Here is a 20,886-nt window from a genome sequence, read left to right as displayed (position 1 = left end):
AATGATTTGTTTTAATTAAAAAGTGTGCTTCTGCTAATTTTCTTTAAAACAAATGCTACTATTTTATTTTTGTTGCAGTGATATTCATACATTAAGTGTGGCTTTAAGTGTCTCAATGCATTTTGGGGCCACTGTATTTTGATTAAAAGAATAATACATCTCTGCAGATTTAGCTAATTGCTGTCCACATTTTAGGCTAAAACTTTTAAACATGTTTATACATGTTTTAGCAAATTGTATTCCCACATACTTGAGGTTAGGTGATGATTCATGTGATTGCAGGCGAGAATAATATTATGGTTTTTAATTATTATTTTTTTTTTTTTACATTAAACAATCTGCATTGCATTTTTTTGTAGTGCAGAGTAGAGACATGAGTTCCTAACTAATTAATAATTGATAAGCTTGTTAGATTTAGAACTCCACTAAAAATTGTCCAAATAAATGCAGATTAAAACTCGGCTTGATGTTTGTAAATGTTTGCAGTGTTTGTCCTATAGCTGTTCCTTTTGCATTGTAACTGCTTTGTCATGTTGTCCATATCTTTGTTGTTACTTTACACTTACGATTTAACATACACATCATGTTGTTAGCATTACGCTTGATGTCTGTATGTTAACTAATTTAAATCACACCATTAAGAAAAAAAAACATCTCTGTTTTATTCAAGTGACCTCTGTTCCTGAATTTCAGCGGCAAAAACCCTTCAGATTTTCAACATTGAAATGAAGAGCAAGATGAAGGCCCACACCATGACCGAGGACGTTACATTTTGGAAGTGGATCTCTCTCAATACCGTAGCACTTGTGACAGACAATGCGGTCTATCACTGGAGTATGGAAGGAGACTCACAGCCCATCAAAGTCTTTGACCGGCATTCCAGTTTAGCAGGCTGTCAAATTATTAACTACCGCACTGATGCCAAACAGAAATGGCTGCTTCTAATTGGAATTTCTGCACAGGTACAAATAACGATTTGATTTGCAATGTTTAGTGCACAAAAAATTGCCTGATCTTTTCTCATTAACATGCATGTCACAGTTCGTGGTGTTTTTCTGCTGAAATGCCATTTTTAAACCTTTTCCTGTCAGCAAAACCGTGTTGTGGGCGCAATGCAACTTTACTCAGTGGACAGAAAGGTGTCGCAACCGATCGAAGGCCATGCTGCTGGATTTGCTCAGTTTAAAATGGAGGGAAATGCTGAGGAATCCACACTTTTCTGCTTTGCTGTTCGGGGACAAGCTGGAGGAAAGGTCTGGTTATTTTTTTTAAATGAACGTCCGTGTGGAAATAAATAGTAATTATGTCTTTGCATTGAAACGGTTGTAAATTTAATGTCACTCGTGTATTTTTGTCCCCACTGTAGTTGCACATTATTGAAGTTGGAACACCTCCGTCAGGTAATCAACCCTTTCCAAAGAAAGCAGTCGATGTGTTTTTCCCTCCAGAGGCCCAGAACGATTTTCCGGTTGCAATGCAGGTATTCGTAGTTTTGAATATTTAATGAATATTATTAAAATTTGTCTGTTGGGGCATTAGGTTTATGTAGAAGACACACTCCTTTCTTGTCTTCTAGATAAGCTCCAAGCATGATGTTGTCTTTCTCATCACCAAATATGGCTACATCCACCTGTATGACCTTGAGATGGGCACCTGCATCTACATGAACAGGATCAGTGGAGAGACCATTTTTGTCACCGCTTCTCATGAAGCCACATCTGGCATTATTGGCGTGAACCGGAAGGGACAGGTACCGACTGCTTTACCTGCTGTTATTGCAGACAGAAAGAAGAAAGTGGTGCATTGGCTTTGTTTTAGCTTGAACATTTAGGCTTGTTTGGTCAGCACATTTGAATGGAGCAGCTGAGCTAGTTCTAGACAGACACCAGGGGTTTGTTTCCGTATAGTTAGTCTGTGCAACTACTCAAGTCTACTGTAACAGGATGCCATCAGTTGATGAATTATTTTGGAGCTTAGACCCAAGAGTCATTAAATATGCAGAGAGAGCACAGAAATGTGATCCCTGCTCATTGTTACTCTCCCGTTTGTTTTCCCCTCCTCATTAAAGAAACCACAAAATCAAACCACAAAACTGTCAGTCCACACTATAGTGGGATGATATATTGAATGTTCACAATGTATTTGTCTTGATTTAGCTGGCAATATAAAATGAAGCAACACAATTTTCAATGTGTTTCCTAAAGATCATGTCATTATCTATCTACAGTGCACAGCATAAATGACGGGGTGTACTCATTTATGCTGTGCACTGTATCTATCTATCTATCTGAAAAAATAGGTTTTAAATAGGAAATAGGTTTTTGCCAGGAAAATAACCAAAGAAGCTGGCATGACGTTAATAATCAAATAAACAATCTTTTTTCTCATGATTCATAAGTTAAGCAGTGTTTTAATAACATTTCTATTTCAAACTGCAGTATGTGTTAGAGTTGATAAGTTTGAATCATTTCCATGAATTGATTCAAAACTGAATTGTTCAAAATTGCTCATTGCAGGTCATTTCATATTACTATATTTTATATATTTTTAAATGAAATTAAAGGTAGGTAATGTAAAAATATAGGTAAATGTAGGTGATGCTTTATATGTATTATTATATTGTTGAATATAATATATATATATATATATATATATATATATATATAATTTTTTGATTGATTGTGGATATGGAAATATTAAGGAGTTTTCACTTTGCGTTAAACAAACCTGTTGAAAATATGAAGATGAATATTTTGATCAAAATCCTCCCCCCCCCATTTTATGTTTTTGCTTTTTAAAATTTTGTTTTAAACTTAATTGCCTATATTAGCTATTCTAACCTCAGTCTTTGTGTGTCTGTGGTCCATAATACATTAGGATGCTGTAGCTGAAGGAATCCCTGTAAATAACAGCGTTTGTTGATCCCTCGACACGTATAGTGAGAACAGCATGTGCTGCTCAGTAGGAGGAAGAGACGGCTGCTGTAATCCTCTTACTGTAGTCTGCGGTGTGTTTGCTCTGCTTCAGTCGCTGACTGATGACCAGCTCTATCACAGGCCGTGCTGCAGACTTTAAGTATATAATGGGATACCGGCCCATTCATTTATGTATTACCCTGAGGGTCGCTTTAGGTGCTTCATGGGTCCAGATCAGCATCATTTGGAGCCAATCAGTGCATTATTAGGTGCTCATGAATAGAGATTAGCCAGATTTAGCACTAATGTGGTAATGGAACAGATTATGGGTTGGCACACAGAGATTTGTTTATTTGAGAAAGACAAACAAACTTCACAACAAGCATTACTGATGCTAAAAAGATGCATAATAAACAGAAAGGGAGATCAGAGTTGGCTTATATGTTATGGAACTGGTGAAGCCTGACAGAATATTAAACATGGGCAACTAGGGTTGTGCTGCCACGATTTCAGCAGTTGGTATAAATACCTGTGAAATTTGAGTTTTTACACCACTAGCAACTAAAATGTTGAACACAGTCTTTCATAAATGAAAGTAAATTAATATTCAAAAAATTAAATGAAGTTTAAGTTTTGAAGTTTTTCCCTTTATTGCTAAAAAAACAGAAAAAAAACAACAAATTAAACAAATAGTTCTTGAAGTTTTCAGGTATCTATTTGTATCAAGTATAAATTCTGGAGGGGAAAAAAAATAAAATAATAAAATAAATAAATAAATATATATATATATAAATATCCACCTGCCACCCACCCGCACCTATATTTGATCGTCACATTACAATGATTCTAATTCTTAGTGCATGATGATATGATGAATGTATGGTTAATTGGATTACTGAAGTGCTGTTGTTTTGAAGCGCTTTATTTGAGCTCTGCTAGGATTCTTTACTTTTCTGATGATTTTTATTAAAATATTTTTAATGAATTGAGACCAGATTTAGCTTTTAGTGTGCGCGTTTTATTTACAGACATCTCTGCTTTGAGATTCAAATAAACTGGTTCCTGTCTGGGTCAAAGGTCCCTGGCCATTAGCAGCATCTTCCTGAGGTTAGCGTTTGGACTGTGATCTCATGGTGTTTCCATCTTTCATTCAGCATCATCCCTGCAGACCGCAGCGCTTTTGAACGCCGTCACTGGGAGACGCTCAGGAAATAGTTAGCGTGCCGTCTGTCGCTGCTGTGGTATAGAACGGCGTGAATCCGTACGCGGAGAGGGAACGCTGCTCAGGAAGTGTTTTGGAGGAAGTCCTGCAGCTGTGTTTGTCTGTTGTTTGTCTGTGTGGCAGATGGAGTCTCTCAAACTACTCATAGCTAACACTAGTTGGACGACAGTCAAGATTCCCTGTCAAAGAGATTTCCACGATGAGGAAAACTCGGAATCCAGTCATAAAAACGGAATTTACTGTGTAACGCGGAATTTCATGGAATTTGTCTTATTTTTGATGAATAAGTCAAAAACAGGTCAGTACATATATATATAGACTGTCTGTGAATATTAAACTGCAAAAATACTTATTTAAATACGAATGTTCTGCATGTTCATTTGATTACCAGAAAATACACAACACAGAATTTGTGAAAAAAATATTATTCATTATTATTATTATTTATTCATTTTGGATGTTTACATTTGGAAAAGCTGTGCTTCCTACATAAACCTGCCCCTGTTGGTTTGGCAGTAGCTTGCTTGCCCTACACAGTTACCTTGTTTAATTTCTTAATTCAGGTTATATATATTTTGTTCTATTTGTGTTAAGTCATTTATAATAAGTGAAGTGAAGTTTACTGTTAAGTGCACTGATGTCCGACTCGTTTTGAATAATAAGGTTTATTGTTAAATTGTTAAATACCCTGCCTCCACTACATAGGCCTATGTTTGTCACATCATTATAAGTGTTTGATCACCACATTTATTTGTTATCATTGCAAAAAATGTGTTGATGTATATATATTCTGTTTATGTAGGCTATATACTGTATTCTATATACAGTACCAGTCAAAAGTTTGGACACACGAATGGGAAGTGTGCCCAAACTTTTGACTATACTGTACTATAATATAGCCTACACATAAAGAATATCGGCCGATATATCGATATCGGTCTTTTTTTACTCCCTAATATCGGTATCGGCATCGGCCCCCAAAAAACCCATATCGGTCGGGCTCTAATATATATATATTTCATTAATGAAAAACAGTATCACACATAACAGCACAACTGTATTTAACATTGATAATAATAAATATTTCTTGAACACAAAATCATATTACAATGATTTCTGAAGGATCATTTGACACTGAAGACTGGTGTAATGATGCTAAAAATTCAGCTTAGCATCACGGGAATAAATGACATTAAAATATATTAAAATAGAAAGCAGTTATTTATTTTAAAAAGAAATTATGGATCCCAAAGTGTCATTCTGTTTAATTTGTAGTGTGAATTATGCTGTCAGTGTCTACATTCTGTGTCTGACACTATCATTGTTTCTCAGGTGCTTTCTGTGTGCGTGGAGGAAGAAAACATCATCCCTTACATAACTAACGTGCTGCAGAATCCTGATCTGGCCCTCAGGATGGCCGTCCGCAACAACTTGGCAGGTGCAGAGGAGCTCTTCGCCCGCAAATTCAACAACCTATTTGCTGGTGGCAACTACTCTGAAGCTGCCAAAGTGGCTGCCAATGCACCAAAGGTACAGCAGACTGCATCACATGACCTGACACCTCATTAGTCACAGTCAGGCAAATGTTGGGGTTTCTGATTGGCTGTTGGCTTCTTGCAGGGCATCCTGCGCACGTCAGACACCATCCGTCGGTTCCAGAGTGTTCCTGCCCAGCCCGGTCAGACGTCTCCCCTGCTGCAGTACTTTGGGATTCTGCTGGATCAGGGCCAGCTGAACAAGTTTGAGTCATTGGAGCTTTGCAGGCCCGTCCTGCAGCAAGGCCGCAAACAGCTCCTGGAGAAATGGCTAAAGGAAGACAAGGTATATCCTCTTCTGAATAAATATGTGACCCAAAGTAGTATTAAATTAAAATTACTTTATTGGCAATTGGCAAATAACAAAGCATCAATATAACAAAAGAGATAGATGGATAGATAGATAGATGGATGGATAGAAATAAAAAACTGCTAGTAATGATAATGGAAAATAACCAATAATAGTATGAAATAAAATAGACATGCTCTAGGTTTTGTAAAGCCATGGAAACTTGGAAATATCAGAGCATTATAATATTGTGTTTTTCAAGCATGGACAAAAAAATGGAAATTAATTGAGATGCACAGATTGCAATTTTCCTGTCAGATTCGGATTTCCGATTTTTTTTTTTAAAGTGTGACCTGCTGATACTGATTTATGCCGATTCTGGTTTTCTTTGAAGAACTATAATTGATAGCATATACAAATATGAGTCATTTATTCAACTGATTCGTTCAAACGGCTGATTCATTCCGATTCTGGTTTTCTTTGAAGAACTATAATTGACAGCATATACAAATTGAGTCATTTAGTCATTCATTCAGCTGATTCGTTCAAAAGGCTGATTCATTCAGAAACGAGGCAAGTGACTGTCTTTATTGAATAGGTTACTGAATCATTAACGTACTCGATTTGTTAAAAAAATACATCATCATTCGCCATTTACACGGAATGCAATAAAATCTGAAACGTTCTCATGAAAAATTTTGGTGGCCAAGCTTCAGTGCTTCCCTAGTTATTTTTCTTATTGACGTTTTAATCAGACTTCTTGTCCGGTCGGGCAAGTAAAATTCTCTCTCACTTGCCCCTTTAAAAAATCTGCTTTTCGCAAACAAGCGTTAATCGAGCCCTGTGGTTCCTCCACAGTTTACTTGGGCTCTACACATATTACAAATTGCAAACTTTGTGTCTTCTTCACTCACAGAAGAACTTCCATGCCGATGACATGCAGATGTGAGCGTAAGTGTGACATCAAAACGGAACGGCTGGTCGCCGGTCCAGGCCGATCATGCGGAAAATCGACTAATTCTGGTCCCTGGCCGGTTGATCGATGCATATCTAGAAATTAATAAAATTATGGAAAAGCCATGGAAATTGCTTTGAAGAATTGACATTTTCTAGCTATGCTGTGCAGTAAAATATTTAATCTGTTGGATATTTATTTGTTTTAGAGTAAAAGTGATGCCTTTTCATTTCTTTTTTTAGAGGTTAGTTCACCCAAAAATGAAAATTGTGTCATTTACTCACCCTCATGTTGTTCCAAACCTGTATGACTTATTTCTTCTGCGGGACGTAAAATAAGATATTTTGAAGAATGTTAGTAGCCAAACAGTTTTGATTCCTGTTGACTTCCGTTATATGGATAAAAATATAATGGAAATCAGCGGTACCTGAAACGGTTTCAATCATAAAGGTTTGGATTGGAATAATATGAGGGTGTGTAAATTCTGATAGATTTAAATTTTTGGTGGTGGACTATCACTTTAACGTATCACATAGGCTGATTCACTAGCTAATCAGTCTTAATCAAAATGATTTTTAAAATCGTATTCTTTTATCACGAACAACTGGAAAGGTCATAGAAATGAATTTGTCAAAAAGTGTGGAACCCCTTATATCTTTCCGACTAATGCAATTTTTGTTATTTAATATTATGTTACATAATGAAAACTGTCTGTTTTTGCTTCCTGCAGCTGGAGTGCTCTGAAGAGTTGGGTGATCTGGTGAAGTCTGTGGATCCAACTCTTGCACTTAGTGTTTATCTAAGGGCCAACGTTCCCAACAAAGTGATCCAGTGTTTCGCAGAGACCGGGCAGTTCCAGAAAATTGTACTGTATGCGAAAAAGGTGAGTTTAAATGTGTTTCCTTGCACTAAAGATTTGCCGGTATTCGGTAATGCGAGATATCACGATAATGAATATGCACGATATTGTTATCGTGGGCACTTCAAAATACCGTGATAATTATTTATTACAAATTATTCGGAATTTTGAATGCATTTTAAGAATACTTTTCCCACCAACTGGTCACAATGCACAACACTGCTGTATGCTGCGTTAAAGACGCATGCGCTCTCTGATGTAAACAAGCACGGATGAGAAGCGCATGGTGGAGCGTGTGTGAGACGCTCTGGATGAAAGCGCACATTCACTCTCCGACAGCAGTATTGCTTTATTGTATTTAAATGTTCAGTTATTTTTTGTTATAAGAAAAAAGTTATTAAACCTGTTATACTGGATTATGACAACGCTTTTTTGCAACTAAATTTCAATATCGTGATAATACCGTATACTGTGATAAAAGCATTAGCAATTAATCGCAACATGAAAATTTGATATCCCTACCTGGCACTAAATTTCACACTGCTCTGTAAACGGCTCTATTTGTTTGAGAGATTTAATATTTAAGCTCCATCCTCTAATGCATGGCCATCTGTGTGCAGGTTGGCTACACTCCAGACTGGATCTTCCTGTTGAGGAACGTCATGCGGATCAGTCCAGAACAAGGCCTGCAGTTCTCCCAAATGCTCGTTCAGGATGAGGAACCTCTGGCTGACATCACTCAGGTCTAATAGTGTTTTGTATTTCCTCAGTTGTATATCTTGTATTTATTTTATTTTATACAAATTTGGACTGGATGAAAGCATTTCTGATGATAAAGTAGGGGAACTTTTAACAACAAATGAATTTGCTAATGTTTTTTGCTTATTCTACAGATTGTGGATGTGTTTATGGAGTATAACCTGATCCAGCAGTGCACTTCTTTCCTGTTGGATGCCCTGAAGAACAACCGCCCCACTGAAGGTCCTTTGCAGACTCGTCTGTTGGAGATGAACTTGATGCATGCCCCACAGGTGCTCACTACAAACATCAGCACCACGCACCTCCCTTACTTTCCTATTTTGCAAAGTTTTGTATCATAACATGGTCTTTTTTTTGCCCTATTCAGGTGGCAGATGCCATCCTGGGGAACCAGATGTTCACTCACTACGACCGGGCCCATGTGGCTCAGCTGTGTGAGAAGGCAGGTCTTCTACAGAGAGCTCTGGAGCACTACACTGACCTGTATGACATCAAACGGGCCGTGGTCCACACCCATCTGCTCAATCCAGAGGTTATATCCCACAATTTGCTTCAACTTTTGCACTCAATGTTACTGTATCATTCATTTGCATTTATTTGAATGGAATAAGACTCTTAAATGTTGATAGTTGTGTTCATGGCCATCAGTATTTTGGTGCTTCTGCTCTGATTGATGTGGTAATATGTTGTGCTCTGGTTGCAGTGGCTGGTGAACTTCTTCGGCGCTCTGTCGGTGGAGGACTCTCTGGAGTGTCTGAGAGCCATGCTTTCTGCTAACATCAGGCAGAACCTCCAGATCTGCGTCCAGGTGGCCTCCAAGTATCACGAGCAGCTCTCCACCCAGGCGCTAACAGAGCTCTTTGAGTCCTTCAAGAGCTTTGAGGGTAAGAATGCTGAAACACTTTCAGTGCACCATAATTGATTTTCCTGAAATTAGGGCAGGGCAATATAGCTTTAAGGGATAGATCACCTTCAGTTGGTCCCCATTGACTTGAATAGTGTTTTTTTTTTCATTCTATGGCAGTCAGTGGGGACCGGCAACGGAAGGTGAACTATACAAGTATTTTATCTTTTTTTTTTCTTTTTTTTTTTAACAACATTCAGTGTGTACCTCCATATTTGTGTATTTGGTCTGACTTGTCCAGATAATTTTAATAATAGTGCATTACTGTTTTTACAATGAAGTGCCACATGGACACTTACCTGAAAAAAGTTTAAACTAGGGATGCACCGATACCACTTTTTTCATAACGAGTCCGATACCGATGCTTTCATTTTTGGTACTCGCCGATATGATACTTTTATTTTCTTTGCATTTGTAATGTTTTAAAAATATTGGGTACCCTTTAATTTTTGTTTGTTTCATATTTACAATTTAGTTTTAATCCAAATGATGCGTGTGCTAAATGAGCAAACAGCAGTCAAGATCATGCAACAGAAGTGCGCACTCTCTGACTCTCTCTTTCTTTTTACCGACAAATAACTCTAGTAACTTGTCTTTTGCATTGGTTTACTCACTTGCTTTAGTTTTGACACATCTGACTGAACTGCAAACTTTCCAGTGATGTCTGTCAGAAAGGGATATTCGCTCGACAAGCTCGCGCATCTGTGCCGCCGCGTGCTCAATCCACTTGGCGTGCTTTGCTTATCAGCTCGCGCACATCTGCTATACAGGCATGAATATTGAATGTTTAACGTTAGCTATATTAAATACATAGCCTACATGTACTTCATAGACATCCTTAATCTCTAATAAATCCATTCTACTCTCTGTTTGTTCTGTTGTCAGTGATGCTTTATCTGGACACAGCTCTGTTCACACGCTGTGTGGTGTATTGTCTTTTGGTATCAGAGCATTTTTACGAGTACAAGTACAGGAGTGTAGTATCATGCCCGATACCAGTATAGTTTAATACAGTTGTTTTAAATTGATTACTTGATTTCCGTTTGAACTAAATCATGGAAATGAATACAATCTCATGAGCATATGTGTTCGTGTGGCCTGCAGGTTTGTTCTACTTCCTGGGCTCCATTGTGAACTTCAGCCAGGATCCAGAGGTTCACTTCAAATATATCCAGGCTGCTTGTAAAACTGGTCAAATCAAAGAAGTGGAGAGAATCTGCAGAGAGAGCAACTGTTACGATCCTGAGCGTGTAAAGAATTTCCTCAAGGTATGACTCCTGAAGGGCTCTTGAATTTGTTTAGGCTTTTAACAAGCATCTTGAAATGAAAAAGTTCATTATGCTATTAAGAACAATTTACCTTGTCTTTAACAGGAAGCAAAACTGACTGACCAGCTGCCCCTCATCATTGTGTGTGACCGCTTTGACTTTGTCCATGACCTTGTGCTCTACTTGTACCGCAACAACCTGCAGAAGTACATCGAGATCTATGTTCAGAAGGTACTTGAGACATGATTGCCGCAACTCTTGTGATTCTCAAGTGATCATCTCTGCTCTCGGTGTGGCGTTTCTGTAGCAGTGGCTGATTGAGCGATTAACTGGTTTTGTCAGGTGAACCCCAGCCGTTTACCCGTGGTGATTGGAGGGCTGCTGGACGTGGACTGCTCTGAGGACGTCATTAAGAACCTCATTCTGGTGGTCAGAGGCCAGTTCTCTACTGATGAGCTTGTGGCCGAGGTGGAGAAAAGAAACCGGTGCGTACTGTTGGCCAATATAATGCAGATAAACTGAGTCATGATGCAATTTTAATTGTTCTAAATAAGTAAAATATTTAACACAATGTTCATGTAAATATAGAAAGTGTTTTGTTGTTGTGATCCATTGACAAGTCATTTTTGAATATACACCTAAATAATGTACAATTTACACTACTGCCTAAAAGTTTGTGGTTTATTACTTTTTTGTTTGTTTGTTCTTTAAGAAATTAATATTGTTATTCAGCAAAGATGCTTTCAATTGATCAAAAGTGACAGTAACAGTTTACACCGTTTAGACCGATACATAGGTAATATTTAAGAAATAATGAATAAATTAAATAAGAATCAAATCATCATATTAGAATGGTAACTTGAGAATGAACACTTTTAAATGGTGGTCTAAATGTATAAATAACACTTCTGTTGTTAATCTGCTAAATTAGTACAATTATGTGCAGATAATTCAAATATTGTCAAATATCTATAATCATTGGCAGGTAATAGTGTTTTATATTGTTGTGGTCTGATTTGGCTAAAATTAGTCTGATTCTGGTTTGCATTGGTCTAAAATTGACTATTTTGATCTCTTTGACAGACTGAAGCTGCTTCTGCCATGGTTGGAGGCCCGTATCCACGAGGGCTGTGAGGAACCTGCTACCCATAATGCCCTGGCTAAGATCTACATCGACAGCAACAACAACCCTGAGCGCTTCCTCCGAGAGAACCCCTACTATGACAGCCGTGTGGTGGGCAAGTACTGCGAGAAGAGGGACCCCCATCTGGCCTGTGTGGCTTATGAGAGAGGACAGTGTGACCAAGAGCTCATCCATGTAAGGAACAGTGGTGCTTTTGTTTTAGCTGTTTGTTGCAGCAGAATATTTTAAGAGATTTTTTTTTGAGTGTTTATTGACAAATCCAGTTCCTAAAATGGAGGGAAATTGCTATAACTGTTTTTTTTTCTTTCACCTTCACAGGTTTGCAATGAGAACTCGCTCTTCAAGAGTCTGTCCCGATACCTTGTGCGTCGTAAGGACCCCGAGCTGTGGGCTAGTGTGCTTCTGGAAAGCAACCCTTACAGGAGACCCCTAATCGACCAGGTGCAAATTAGAAAATAACATACAAGTCAACATGAAGCTTTATTTGCAGCCCATTTTAGTTCCTTAATTTTACGTTTCCCAGTAGAATGGCCTAACTTGAAAAAAAAAATCTTTTGAAAATGATGTGGAAAAATTGGTGTTACATACTAGAATGTAACCAAATGGTTGAAGGGGAGGAGCTAAAAAAGTAGGAATTGGTGATGTCATCAGAAAAGGAACATTGTTTCAACCTGTTGTTTTTGAAGGCTAGAAATACCATGCCAATGCTTTAGGAAAGAAAATGGGGCAAATTTTAATTTCATGTTGACTTCAAGTACGTTGATGAGTTATAATATAAATAAGTTATAATATACAAAAACATAGAAATTAAATACAGCTTATGTTCCCACCCACCACAGGTTGTTCAAACTGCCCTTTCTGAGACCCAGGACCCTGAGGAAGTGTCTGTTACTGTCAAAGCTTTCATGACTGCTGACCTACCCAATGAACTCATTGAACTTCTGGAGAAGATTGTTTTGGACAACTCCGTTTTTAGCGAACACAGGTCATTTCATCTGAGCGGTGACAGAACATAAACTGATTTCCATAAATGATTTTAGGTTGTTAAACATTTGCTTTTCCATTATTCGTGTCCCAGGAACTTGCAGAACCTCCTGATCCTGACGGCCATCAAAGCTGACCGCACTCGTGTCATGGAGTACATCAACCGCCTCGACAACTATGACGCCCCAGACATCGCTAACATTGCCATTAGCAATGAGCTCTTCGAGGAGGCTTTTGCGATCTTCAGGAAGTTCGATGTGAACACGTCAGCAGTGCAGGTGCAGCTTATCTCCCAAATATCATCTTAATATATTCTATATGAGTGTTTAAGCATAGAGTTGTTCCTGCCCTTAGTTTCTTTTACCTGTTTTTGCGATCTCAAATAATTTGTTGTCCTTGGCTGTAGGTTCTTATCGAGCACATTGGAAATCTGGACCGGGCCTATGAGTTTGCTGAGCGCTGTAATGAACCGGCCGTGTGGAGTCAGCTGGCTAAAGCACAACTGCAGAAGGGGCTGGTGAAAGAGGCCATTGACTCTTACATCAAAGCTGACGACCCCTCGGCCTACATGGAAGTGGGACAAGCTGCAGCCCAAAGCGGTAAGAACCAATAAAAAGTGCCTGATTCTTGACTAAATCTAAAACGTTCCAAGTTGAGATGTTTATAAATATGGGAAATGGTCTAGTAGTGAGATTATCGTTGTTTTCTTCTCAGGAAACTGGGAGGATCTGGTCAAGTTTCTACAGATGGCTCGTAAGAAGGCCCGTGAATCGTATGTAGAGACAGAGCTGATCTTTGCACTGGCCAAGACTAATCGTCTGGCTGAACTGGAGGAGTTTATCAATGGGCCAAACAACGCACACATTCAACAAGTATGAGTCTCCTACTTTGGCTAAGTGCTTGGTTAGAAATTAATGGGGCAAAATTTGCCACCGAAAGAGCAGATATCCAAGAAATAAAATAAATGGATGACAGTTCCCCCAAAATGAATTCTTTTTTTATTTTCATAAATGTATTTTTGCCATTTTCAATATTTGCTGTATTTGGATATATTTAGATGTAAAATAAATACATAAACGGAAGTATTTTACATAAAAGGATGAAAATATAAAAAAAAGCCCTTGGAAATTAAATAAAAAGTTAAATTAAATAAGTTTTAAGCTATTAAATATTGCTGTTTAGTTAAACAAATTACAAATTCCTGCAGTGTTTTTTGTAAATGTCTGATCGATTAATGTCTGAACTTATTTTGCTTTTTTCTGTCTAGGTTGGTGACCGATGCTATGATGAGAAGATGTACGATGCAGCCAAACTACTTTATAACAATGTATCCAACTTTGGCCGTCTCGCCTCGACTCTGGTGCATCTTGGCGAGTATCAGGCTGCTGTCGATGGGGCCCGCAAAGCCAACAGCACAAGGACCTGGAAAGAGGTCTGGTTATACATTCTTGTTCTTTTGTACAGTTACAGAAGCCATTTTAAGTTGCAGGTTACCTTGTTGTGTTTATGTGAGTAGCTTTAATCCCGTTTGTTTTGCCTCTATATGTTGTTTTGCCTCTATATATTCTGTTTACATTGTGACAAAGATGTTGCCTGCTTGTAGGTTTGCTTTGCCTGTGTTGATGGGAAGGAGTTTCGTCTGGCTCAGATGTGTGGATTGCATATTGTCGTTCATGCTGATGAACTTGAGGAGCTCATCAACTACTACCAGGTGAGAATGATTTATTTTAGTTTTGACGGCGTTTTCATAGCCTGAGATATTAAAAGGGTTCCCACAATCATGAAAAGTTGTGAAAATATTCATAATCCTTATAATTCTATAGTGGATTTAAATTTTAAGATGTAATATTTACTATAGGGCTGTCACAATTCCTCGATTCAATTCGTACTCAATTTTAAAAATTCTTCGACTGCATTTTGCCAGTGTCGAGTAACAGACAAAATACAGGAAGTGGCGACGTTCACAGACGAGAATCCATGTAATGCATTATTAGACCGTTTTCCATGGCTGCCTTATATATTTAACCTATTTAAAAATCATAATAAAGCATAATGCTGTTCGTGAATTCACAAATGCTGCGCTTCAATTAAATAAGTATATGCGATGCAGGTTTAAGATGTGTTCTTTCATTATTTACATGGTGGGTTACGTAAGTGTGTGTCAGTGCAGCTCCGTTAACAGTAAATGCTGCTCCACACGAACTGTCATCATCTCAGTAAAGTGTGAAAACAGTCGTCAGGGCGTTGGCACCCTCTGCAGGCATTTGTTAAAATGCGTAGTGTACATTAGTTTTATTGTTTATAATACATTATGTATTTTAACAGTTTTGTTCAATAAATCTTTGATTACTTGCTTTTGATACTTTATTTGAACTAATTATTGCCTCATTGCTATTATATCTGTATTTTAAGTAATTTTAAAGGCTATTGTTAATTTTTATTACCACTAAAAAATAATTATAATTATCCGATTACTTGATTAATTGTCAGAATAATCAACCGATTACTCAATTACCAAAATAATCGTTAGTGACAGCCCTAATTTACTATAAAATAGTAGTTGATAGTGTGATATAATTGCACTACATTTTGCAATATTTCTTTGACTAGAAATTGTTCTTTGTGAGTTTAATAATTATTGCATTTATAAACATAAAATCCTACTATAGGATTACAAACAAAGCAGAGTCAAGTATATAGAAAATAATAGTAATTATTGTTGTCCAGATAGGACTCTTTTAAAATGAACCAATTATCACAAACAACTCAAAATCGGAATTAAATTCATGATTTAAGAAGAACCTCCTTAGTGTGTCTGTCCATCTTGGAGTCCAGCAGCACTGATATTTGCTGTTTCTCCATCAGGACCGTGGCTATTTCGAGGAGCTGATCACCATGCTGGAGGCGGCGCTGGGGCTGGAGCGCGCTCACATGGGCATGTTCACAGAACTGGCCATCCTCTACTCCAAATTCAAACCACAGAAGATGAGGGAGCACCTGGAGCTCTTCTGGTCCAGAGTCAACATTCCCAAGGTCTGTCTGCTTCAAATTTATATTGATTGATGAAAATGGAGTTCTTATATTTTGGGGGTGCTCCGATTGATCGGCTACCGATCACTATCGGCCGATAATCGCTTTGGGATGTTTGATCAACGGTCTCTATATAGGGCTGTCGCGGTGAGGGAATTTCCTTTGCGGTAATTTTGAGTGGCTCAATAGCGCGGTATGCGGTATTATCGCCACACACACACACATATCCCACTCAGCAAAAACTCGTTGAAAAGACGTCGAAAAGACGTAAATGCCAGACGTCTAAACAACGTTAAAATTTGGTTGAAAAGTGAAAGGTGAAAAGACGTCTTTTTCAGGTCGTCGAAAAGTTGTAATCTGATCTTCTAATCTGACTGGACAAGAGACTTTCTATTGATATGTCCACCTGCGCGCGTTCTAGACAGGCTGTCAGTCAGTGCAGTTACATTGTTGCCCCACAAGGTGGTGGAAAGGGACCGTCTTTGAGTGAGTCTTTAAACCGTTCATTCAACTACATCTTCAAAAACGCTGATTCATTCATTCAAAGAGAGACGTAATGAAACACACTTGAAATCATTTTAACTTTGAGCGCCACTTTAGAAGGCTCAGCTGACCAGCTATGCGTTGGTGCTAAGACAGATTTCGCTTTCCTTGGACATGACAACCTATTTTCACAAATATATTTGACTCGGCCAGGAGGACAGACGCAAGTAATCGCACGCGCTCAGTCGATCTCTCTCTCATTCACTGTCTGTTTAGGCTTGTTAAGTGCAAATCTACGGAGCCGCTGTACAAATCAGCATGGTACACATTATATTATCATTACTAACTTGTTTAATATTCAGTCCACATTCATGAAGTGTAAAACGAGAAGGGCATAACCTTACGAAAAAAGAAAACGCAAAAATCGCGTTTGCTGCGTTTCTTGCATTCCTCTGTGGTTTGCTCATCAATAGCGCGGTATTGCGATATTGCGGTTATCGCGACAGCCCTATCTTTATAAAGGCCGATATCATAAACCGATCTCAAGCTAATAACGCGCCTGCCGTGAGAGGTTTGGCACGACATGCAGCGGCACTGTCTCCGTCTCGGTCCGGCACGGGTAAAATAATTATGATGCTGAAGGTGAGGTACAATTCATGTTTCTTCATTAAATAATGTATAAAGTAATTTGAAAACTTTCTGTGAGACGTAATTTCACAAACAGCGTGAGTGAATCACCGCGCACTCTCTTTCTCCCTCTCAAAATGCGCAAATGGCTTAAAATCACATCGAGTCTGCACTATTCATATATTCTAGATTCATTACATGTAAAGTAAAACATTTCAAAAGTGTTTTTGTTTTAATTTTGATGATTAGAGCTTGCAGCTCATGAATGTCAAAAATCCAGTATCTCAAAATATTAGAATATTTCCTAAGATCAATCAAAAAAAGGATTTGCAAAACAGAGAAGTTCAAGTTCTTTAAAGTATGTTCATTTATGCACTCAATACTTGGTCGGGGCTCCTTAAAGTCCCTGTAAAGTCAATTCTGAGAATTGTTTCTGAATGCATTATAAATGTTACAAATGTATTGCTGAAACACATTACAAAGACTGTGAACTATGTAGTACTGGGTGGTGCTAAAAAGGGGGTTCGATGACGCACTGGAGCCCCCGAGCCATGGCTCCTCCCCTAACACTATAACTAGAGCACATTCGCATCAGTTCACACGCTCAATCGCGAGTTAGTACCGTTAGTAACACACAGCCTACACACACACAGCTAGCTAGCTATGCCTTTGTCACTGAAATGCGTATTTCCTGGTTGCGATAACATACAAAACAGCTCGGTGCCCTTATTTAAATTTCCTAATAATGATTATATCAAAAAGAGTTGGATTAATTTTGTGAAGAGCCACCTTGATGGAGAGCTGAGGATCACCACCAAAACCCGCCTCTGCAGTGATCATTTTACACCGGATAAATTTATAAACTTTCATCGGAGACAACTGGGATTCACTGATAATCCGCTGTTACTGGTAAATGGGGCCGAACCAACTATTTCCCACCTCGGCCTTCATTCTCCCATCCCGCCGACAACTGGTGCCATCGTCGGCAGTACGTGCTCACCATTGAGTGTAAGTTAACTTGTGTGCTTGTGTGGTTTCAGCGCAAAAAGCGGACATGCCCCCAGCGTTTGAGAGCAGAGGATACCGCCCATTTTTTCAAGATTTTGATCACTTATGTTATTTACTTGGCGGATTTTTTCATCATTCAAATTTGGCTGAGTGGTTAATAATACATTTTTCTGTGGTGTGACAAACTCAGAACACATATTTAATATTGCTTTTACAGGGACTTTAAGCATTCAGCGCTCGCGTGCTCTTCTGGAGACTGAGCGCTCCTGCACACTCGCAGTGCACACACATAACGCCAGGTCCCCATTACTCTGTTTGTGGTGCGTATTCTTTTTGCGATCATGTTAACGAATTAAAGCGTTCACACTGCACACGGTTGCGGTCTGGCATTGCGTGCCAGGAGTGGTCTGCAGCAGTGCAGCGATAGATTCCACACCGAGTTTGCTGCACGCGCTGAATTAAAGTGACAGCGCATTGTATGCGGTAAATATGAAAACGAAAATGTAGTAAGTACACCATAAATTTATCAAATTAAAGTCTACTGTGTTTCACAGTCAACACTTGCGGCTTTTTGGCTAGGTTTAAAGGAAAAGAGCACTTTTAGATAAACAAGGCAATAATAGATGGCACTGGTGGAGGTAGGAAAACAAAGTTCTTTACGAACCCCGCAGGATTGCTTGTAATAAAGATTTAAATGCAAAAAAAGGCAGTAGAGCTGACTGTTTCTGTCAGTGGTAAGTTTTAATTTAGAGTGTTTGTGATAATGTAAGAAAAGTATATTAAATGTTTTGCCACTTGCTTGAGCAACTGTGTTGTGCTGTGTGTAAGGTATTGTGCAACAATTGCACGAGTGTAAAAACAAAAATGTACTGCATGATTGAACATTTAGGTGAGAAAAATATATATTTTTGAAAAATGTCTAAAAAATGCTCCCTCCACCCCTCAAATTAAAAAAATCCCCTCTCACAAGAGTCACCTGTAAGAGGGAAATTCCCCCCATTTTCAGAAATAAAATTCAGACCCTGAATAAATATCTAAAATTCCTGATTGGAGTATTACTATAAATAATTCTACATGATAAAAATAAGTATTTAAAAAGATCGGTATCGGTGATCGTATCGGCAGATACTGCTTTCTGTGATCGGCCTCAAATCCTGATCGGGGGCACCCCTATTATATTTTGTCCAAACTAATTATCATTAAAATAGCAAACCCTATATATGCACAGTGGTTCATCTCCATGTATTGGTTGATGGAACAAATTGATGAAATATTTCATGCATCTGTTCAGGTTTTGAGGGCAGCAGAGCAGGCTCACCTGTGGGCAGAGCTAGTCTTCCTGTATGATAAGTATGAGGAGTTTGACAACGCCATCATCACCATGATGAACCATCCTTCAGATGCCTGGAAGGAGAGCCAGTTCAAGGACATCATAACCAAGGTATTGTCACCTTTTACTCATACTTAGGGTTTAGGACTTCGTCAAACTTTGTTCACTCGTTTGGACTGAAGAGGTTGTATTTTTTTAATCCAATTTAAGCTTTTCTGTTAACTCTTGTTGCAGGTTGCTAACGTTGAGCTGTATTACAAAGCCACCCAGTTCTACCTGGAGTTCAAACCGCTGTTACTGAACGACCTGTTGATCGTACTGTCCCCACGTCTCGACCACACTCGTGCCGTCAACTTCTTCAGCAAGGTACTGTGTGTGACTTCCGCTTACCATTCCAGCCACCGTTTGGCTGTTTTAACCAAATGTTTTGATTTGTTGTTTTCAGGTCAAACAATTGTCGTTGGTGAAACCATACCTGAGATCTGTACAGAACCACAACAACAAGGCTGTAAATGAGGCACTAAATAATCTCTTCATCACGGAGGAGGATTATCAGGTATATATCAAATGCACCATTTTGGAACCAGCCTTGGTTTTCTTGGTTGGCAGCTTTGCGATCTATTGTCTTTTCTTTTTTTTCCCACAGGCTCTGCGCACATCCATTGATGCCTACGATAACTTCGACAACATATCTCTGGCTCAGAGCCTGGAGAAGCACGAACTCATCGAGTTCAGGCGAATCGCCGCCTACCTGTTCAAAGGCAACAACCGCTGGAAGCAGAGCGTGGAGCTCTGCAAGAAAGACAAACTCTACAAGGTCTCACCTTCAGCCAACCGTCTCTTATACCAGGGCTTTTAAATATTTTAGATGCCAGGGATCCCAAATATGATCATCCTTATGTGAGGGACTCCCATGCTAAAATTTAAAAGGTGTCAATATAGTTTTTGTTTTTATAAAAAAAAAAAGAAGAATTGATAGAATTTATACTGTAAAAAATGTATATTATAAATAAATCCAAGATATTAAAAATAAATGTTATATATGTTTATCTTTTTCTAGTCATCACAGTACGCTATAGTAGCATTTTAATCACATTTTAGCTTTACATTTTATAAAAATGATTTATTTTAATTTTATTTTATATATTTATTTTGATCTAAACATAAATAAATTTTACCCATTTATTTACTTATTGATCTAATGTATTTTTTATCGTATTTTTTCTTATATTTATTTTAATTTTATTTTATTTATTTATTTTGATCTAAACATTATAAATAAATTTTACCCATTTATTTACTTATTGATCTAATGTATTTTTTATCGTATTTTTTCTTATTTTATTGTAATTTATTTTTCCTACGTAGTCAAATTTTTTTGTTTTACTCATTTATTATTACTTACATTATCAAATTTTATTTTAATCTAATTCTTATTTATTTTAATCAGATTTATTTAGTAATTTATTTGCTTATAAATGTATAAAATGTCTTGCATTTATAAAATAACTTATTTTAATGTAATTTAACTTGTATTAATCTAATATATATATATATATATATATATATATATA

The 20,886-nt window shown here is 37.9% G+C and overlaps 1 protein-coding gene across 1 annotated transcript in view; it reads left to right on the top strand.

Annotated features, from left to right (window-relative positions):
• LOC107701399 (clathrin heavy chain 1) overlaps positions 1 to 20,886 on the top strand; it is a 36,140-nt gene that overhangs the window by 5,047 nt on the left and 10,207 nt on the right. The window contains exons 3-29 of the mRNA XM_016503396.1: positions 694 to 962; positions 1,092 to 1,253; positions 1,367 to 1,480; positions 1,577 to 1,750; positions 5,470 to 5,667; positions 5,758 to 5,958; positions 7,647 to 7,799; positions 8,396 to 8,518; positions 8,669 to 8,806; positions 8,902 to 9,066; positions 9,238 to 9,418; positions 10,543 to 10,706; positions 10,812 to 10,937; positions 11,049 to 11,191; positions 11,790 to 12,024; positions 12,169 to 12,291; positions 12,690 to 12,835; positions 12,929 to 13,112; positions 13,241 to 13,433; positions 13,549 to 13,706; positions 14,102 to 14,266; positions 14,438 to 14,545; positions 15,700 to 15,867; positions 19,274 to 19,423; positions 19,547 to 19,678; positions 19,758 to 19,868; positions 19,959 to 20,129. Coding sequence (XP_016358882.1) covers positions 694 to 962; positions 1,092 to 1,253; positions 1,367 to 1,480; positions 1,577 to 1,750; positions 5,470 to 5,667; positions 5,758 to 5,958; positions 7,647 to 7,799; positions 8,396 to 8,518; positions 8,669 to 8,806; positions 8,902 to 9,066; positions 9,238 to 9,418; positions 10,543 to 10,706; positions 10,812 to 10,937; positions 11,049 to 11,191; positions 11,790 to 12,024; positions 12,169 to 12,291; positions 12,690 to 12,835; positions 12,929 to 13,112; positions 13,241 to 13,433; positions 13,549 to 13,706; positions 14,102 to 14,266; positions 14,438 to 14,545; positions 15,700 to 15,867; positions 19,274 to 19,423; positions 19,547 to 19,678; positions 19,758 to 19,868; positions 19,959 to 20,129 — 4,355 coding nt within the window. The remainder of the gene's footprint in view (positions 1 to 693; positions 963 to 1,091; positions 1,254 to 1,366; positions 1,481 to 1,576; positions 1,751 to 5,469; positions 5,668 to 5,757; positions 5,959 to 7,646; positions 7,800 to 8,395; positions 8,519 to 8,668; positions 8,807 to 8,901; positions 9,067 to 9,237; positions 9,419 to 10,542; positions 10,707 to 10,811; positions 10,938 to 11,048; positions 11,192 to 11,789; positions 12,025 to 12,168; positions 12,292 to 12,689; positions 12,836 to 12,928; positions 13,113 to 13,240; positions 13,434 to 13,548; positions 13,707 to 14,101; positions 14,267 to 14,437; positions 14,546 to 15,699; positions 15,868 to 19,273; positions 19,424 to 19,546; positions 19,679 to 19,757; positions 19,869 to 19,958; positions 20,130 to 20,886) is intronic.

Source organism: Sinocyclocheilus anshuiensis, unplaced genomic scaffold (genome assembly GCF_001515605.1).
Source record: "Sinocyclocheilus anshuiensis isolate Anshui unplaced genomic scaffold, SAMN03320099.WGS_v1.1 scaffold1906, whole genome shotgun sequence".
In the NCBI taxonomy this organism is placed as follows: Eukaryota; Metazoa; Chordata; class Actinopteri; order Cypriniformes; family Cyprinidae; genus Sinocyclocheilus; species Sinocyclocheilus anshuiensis.
This window is presented reverse-complemented; position numbering and strand designations above follow the sequence as displayed.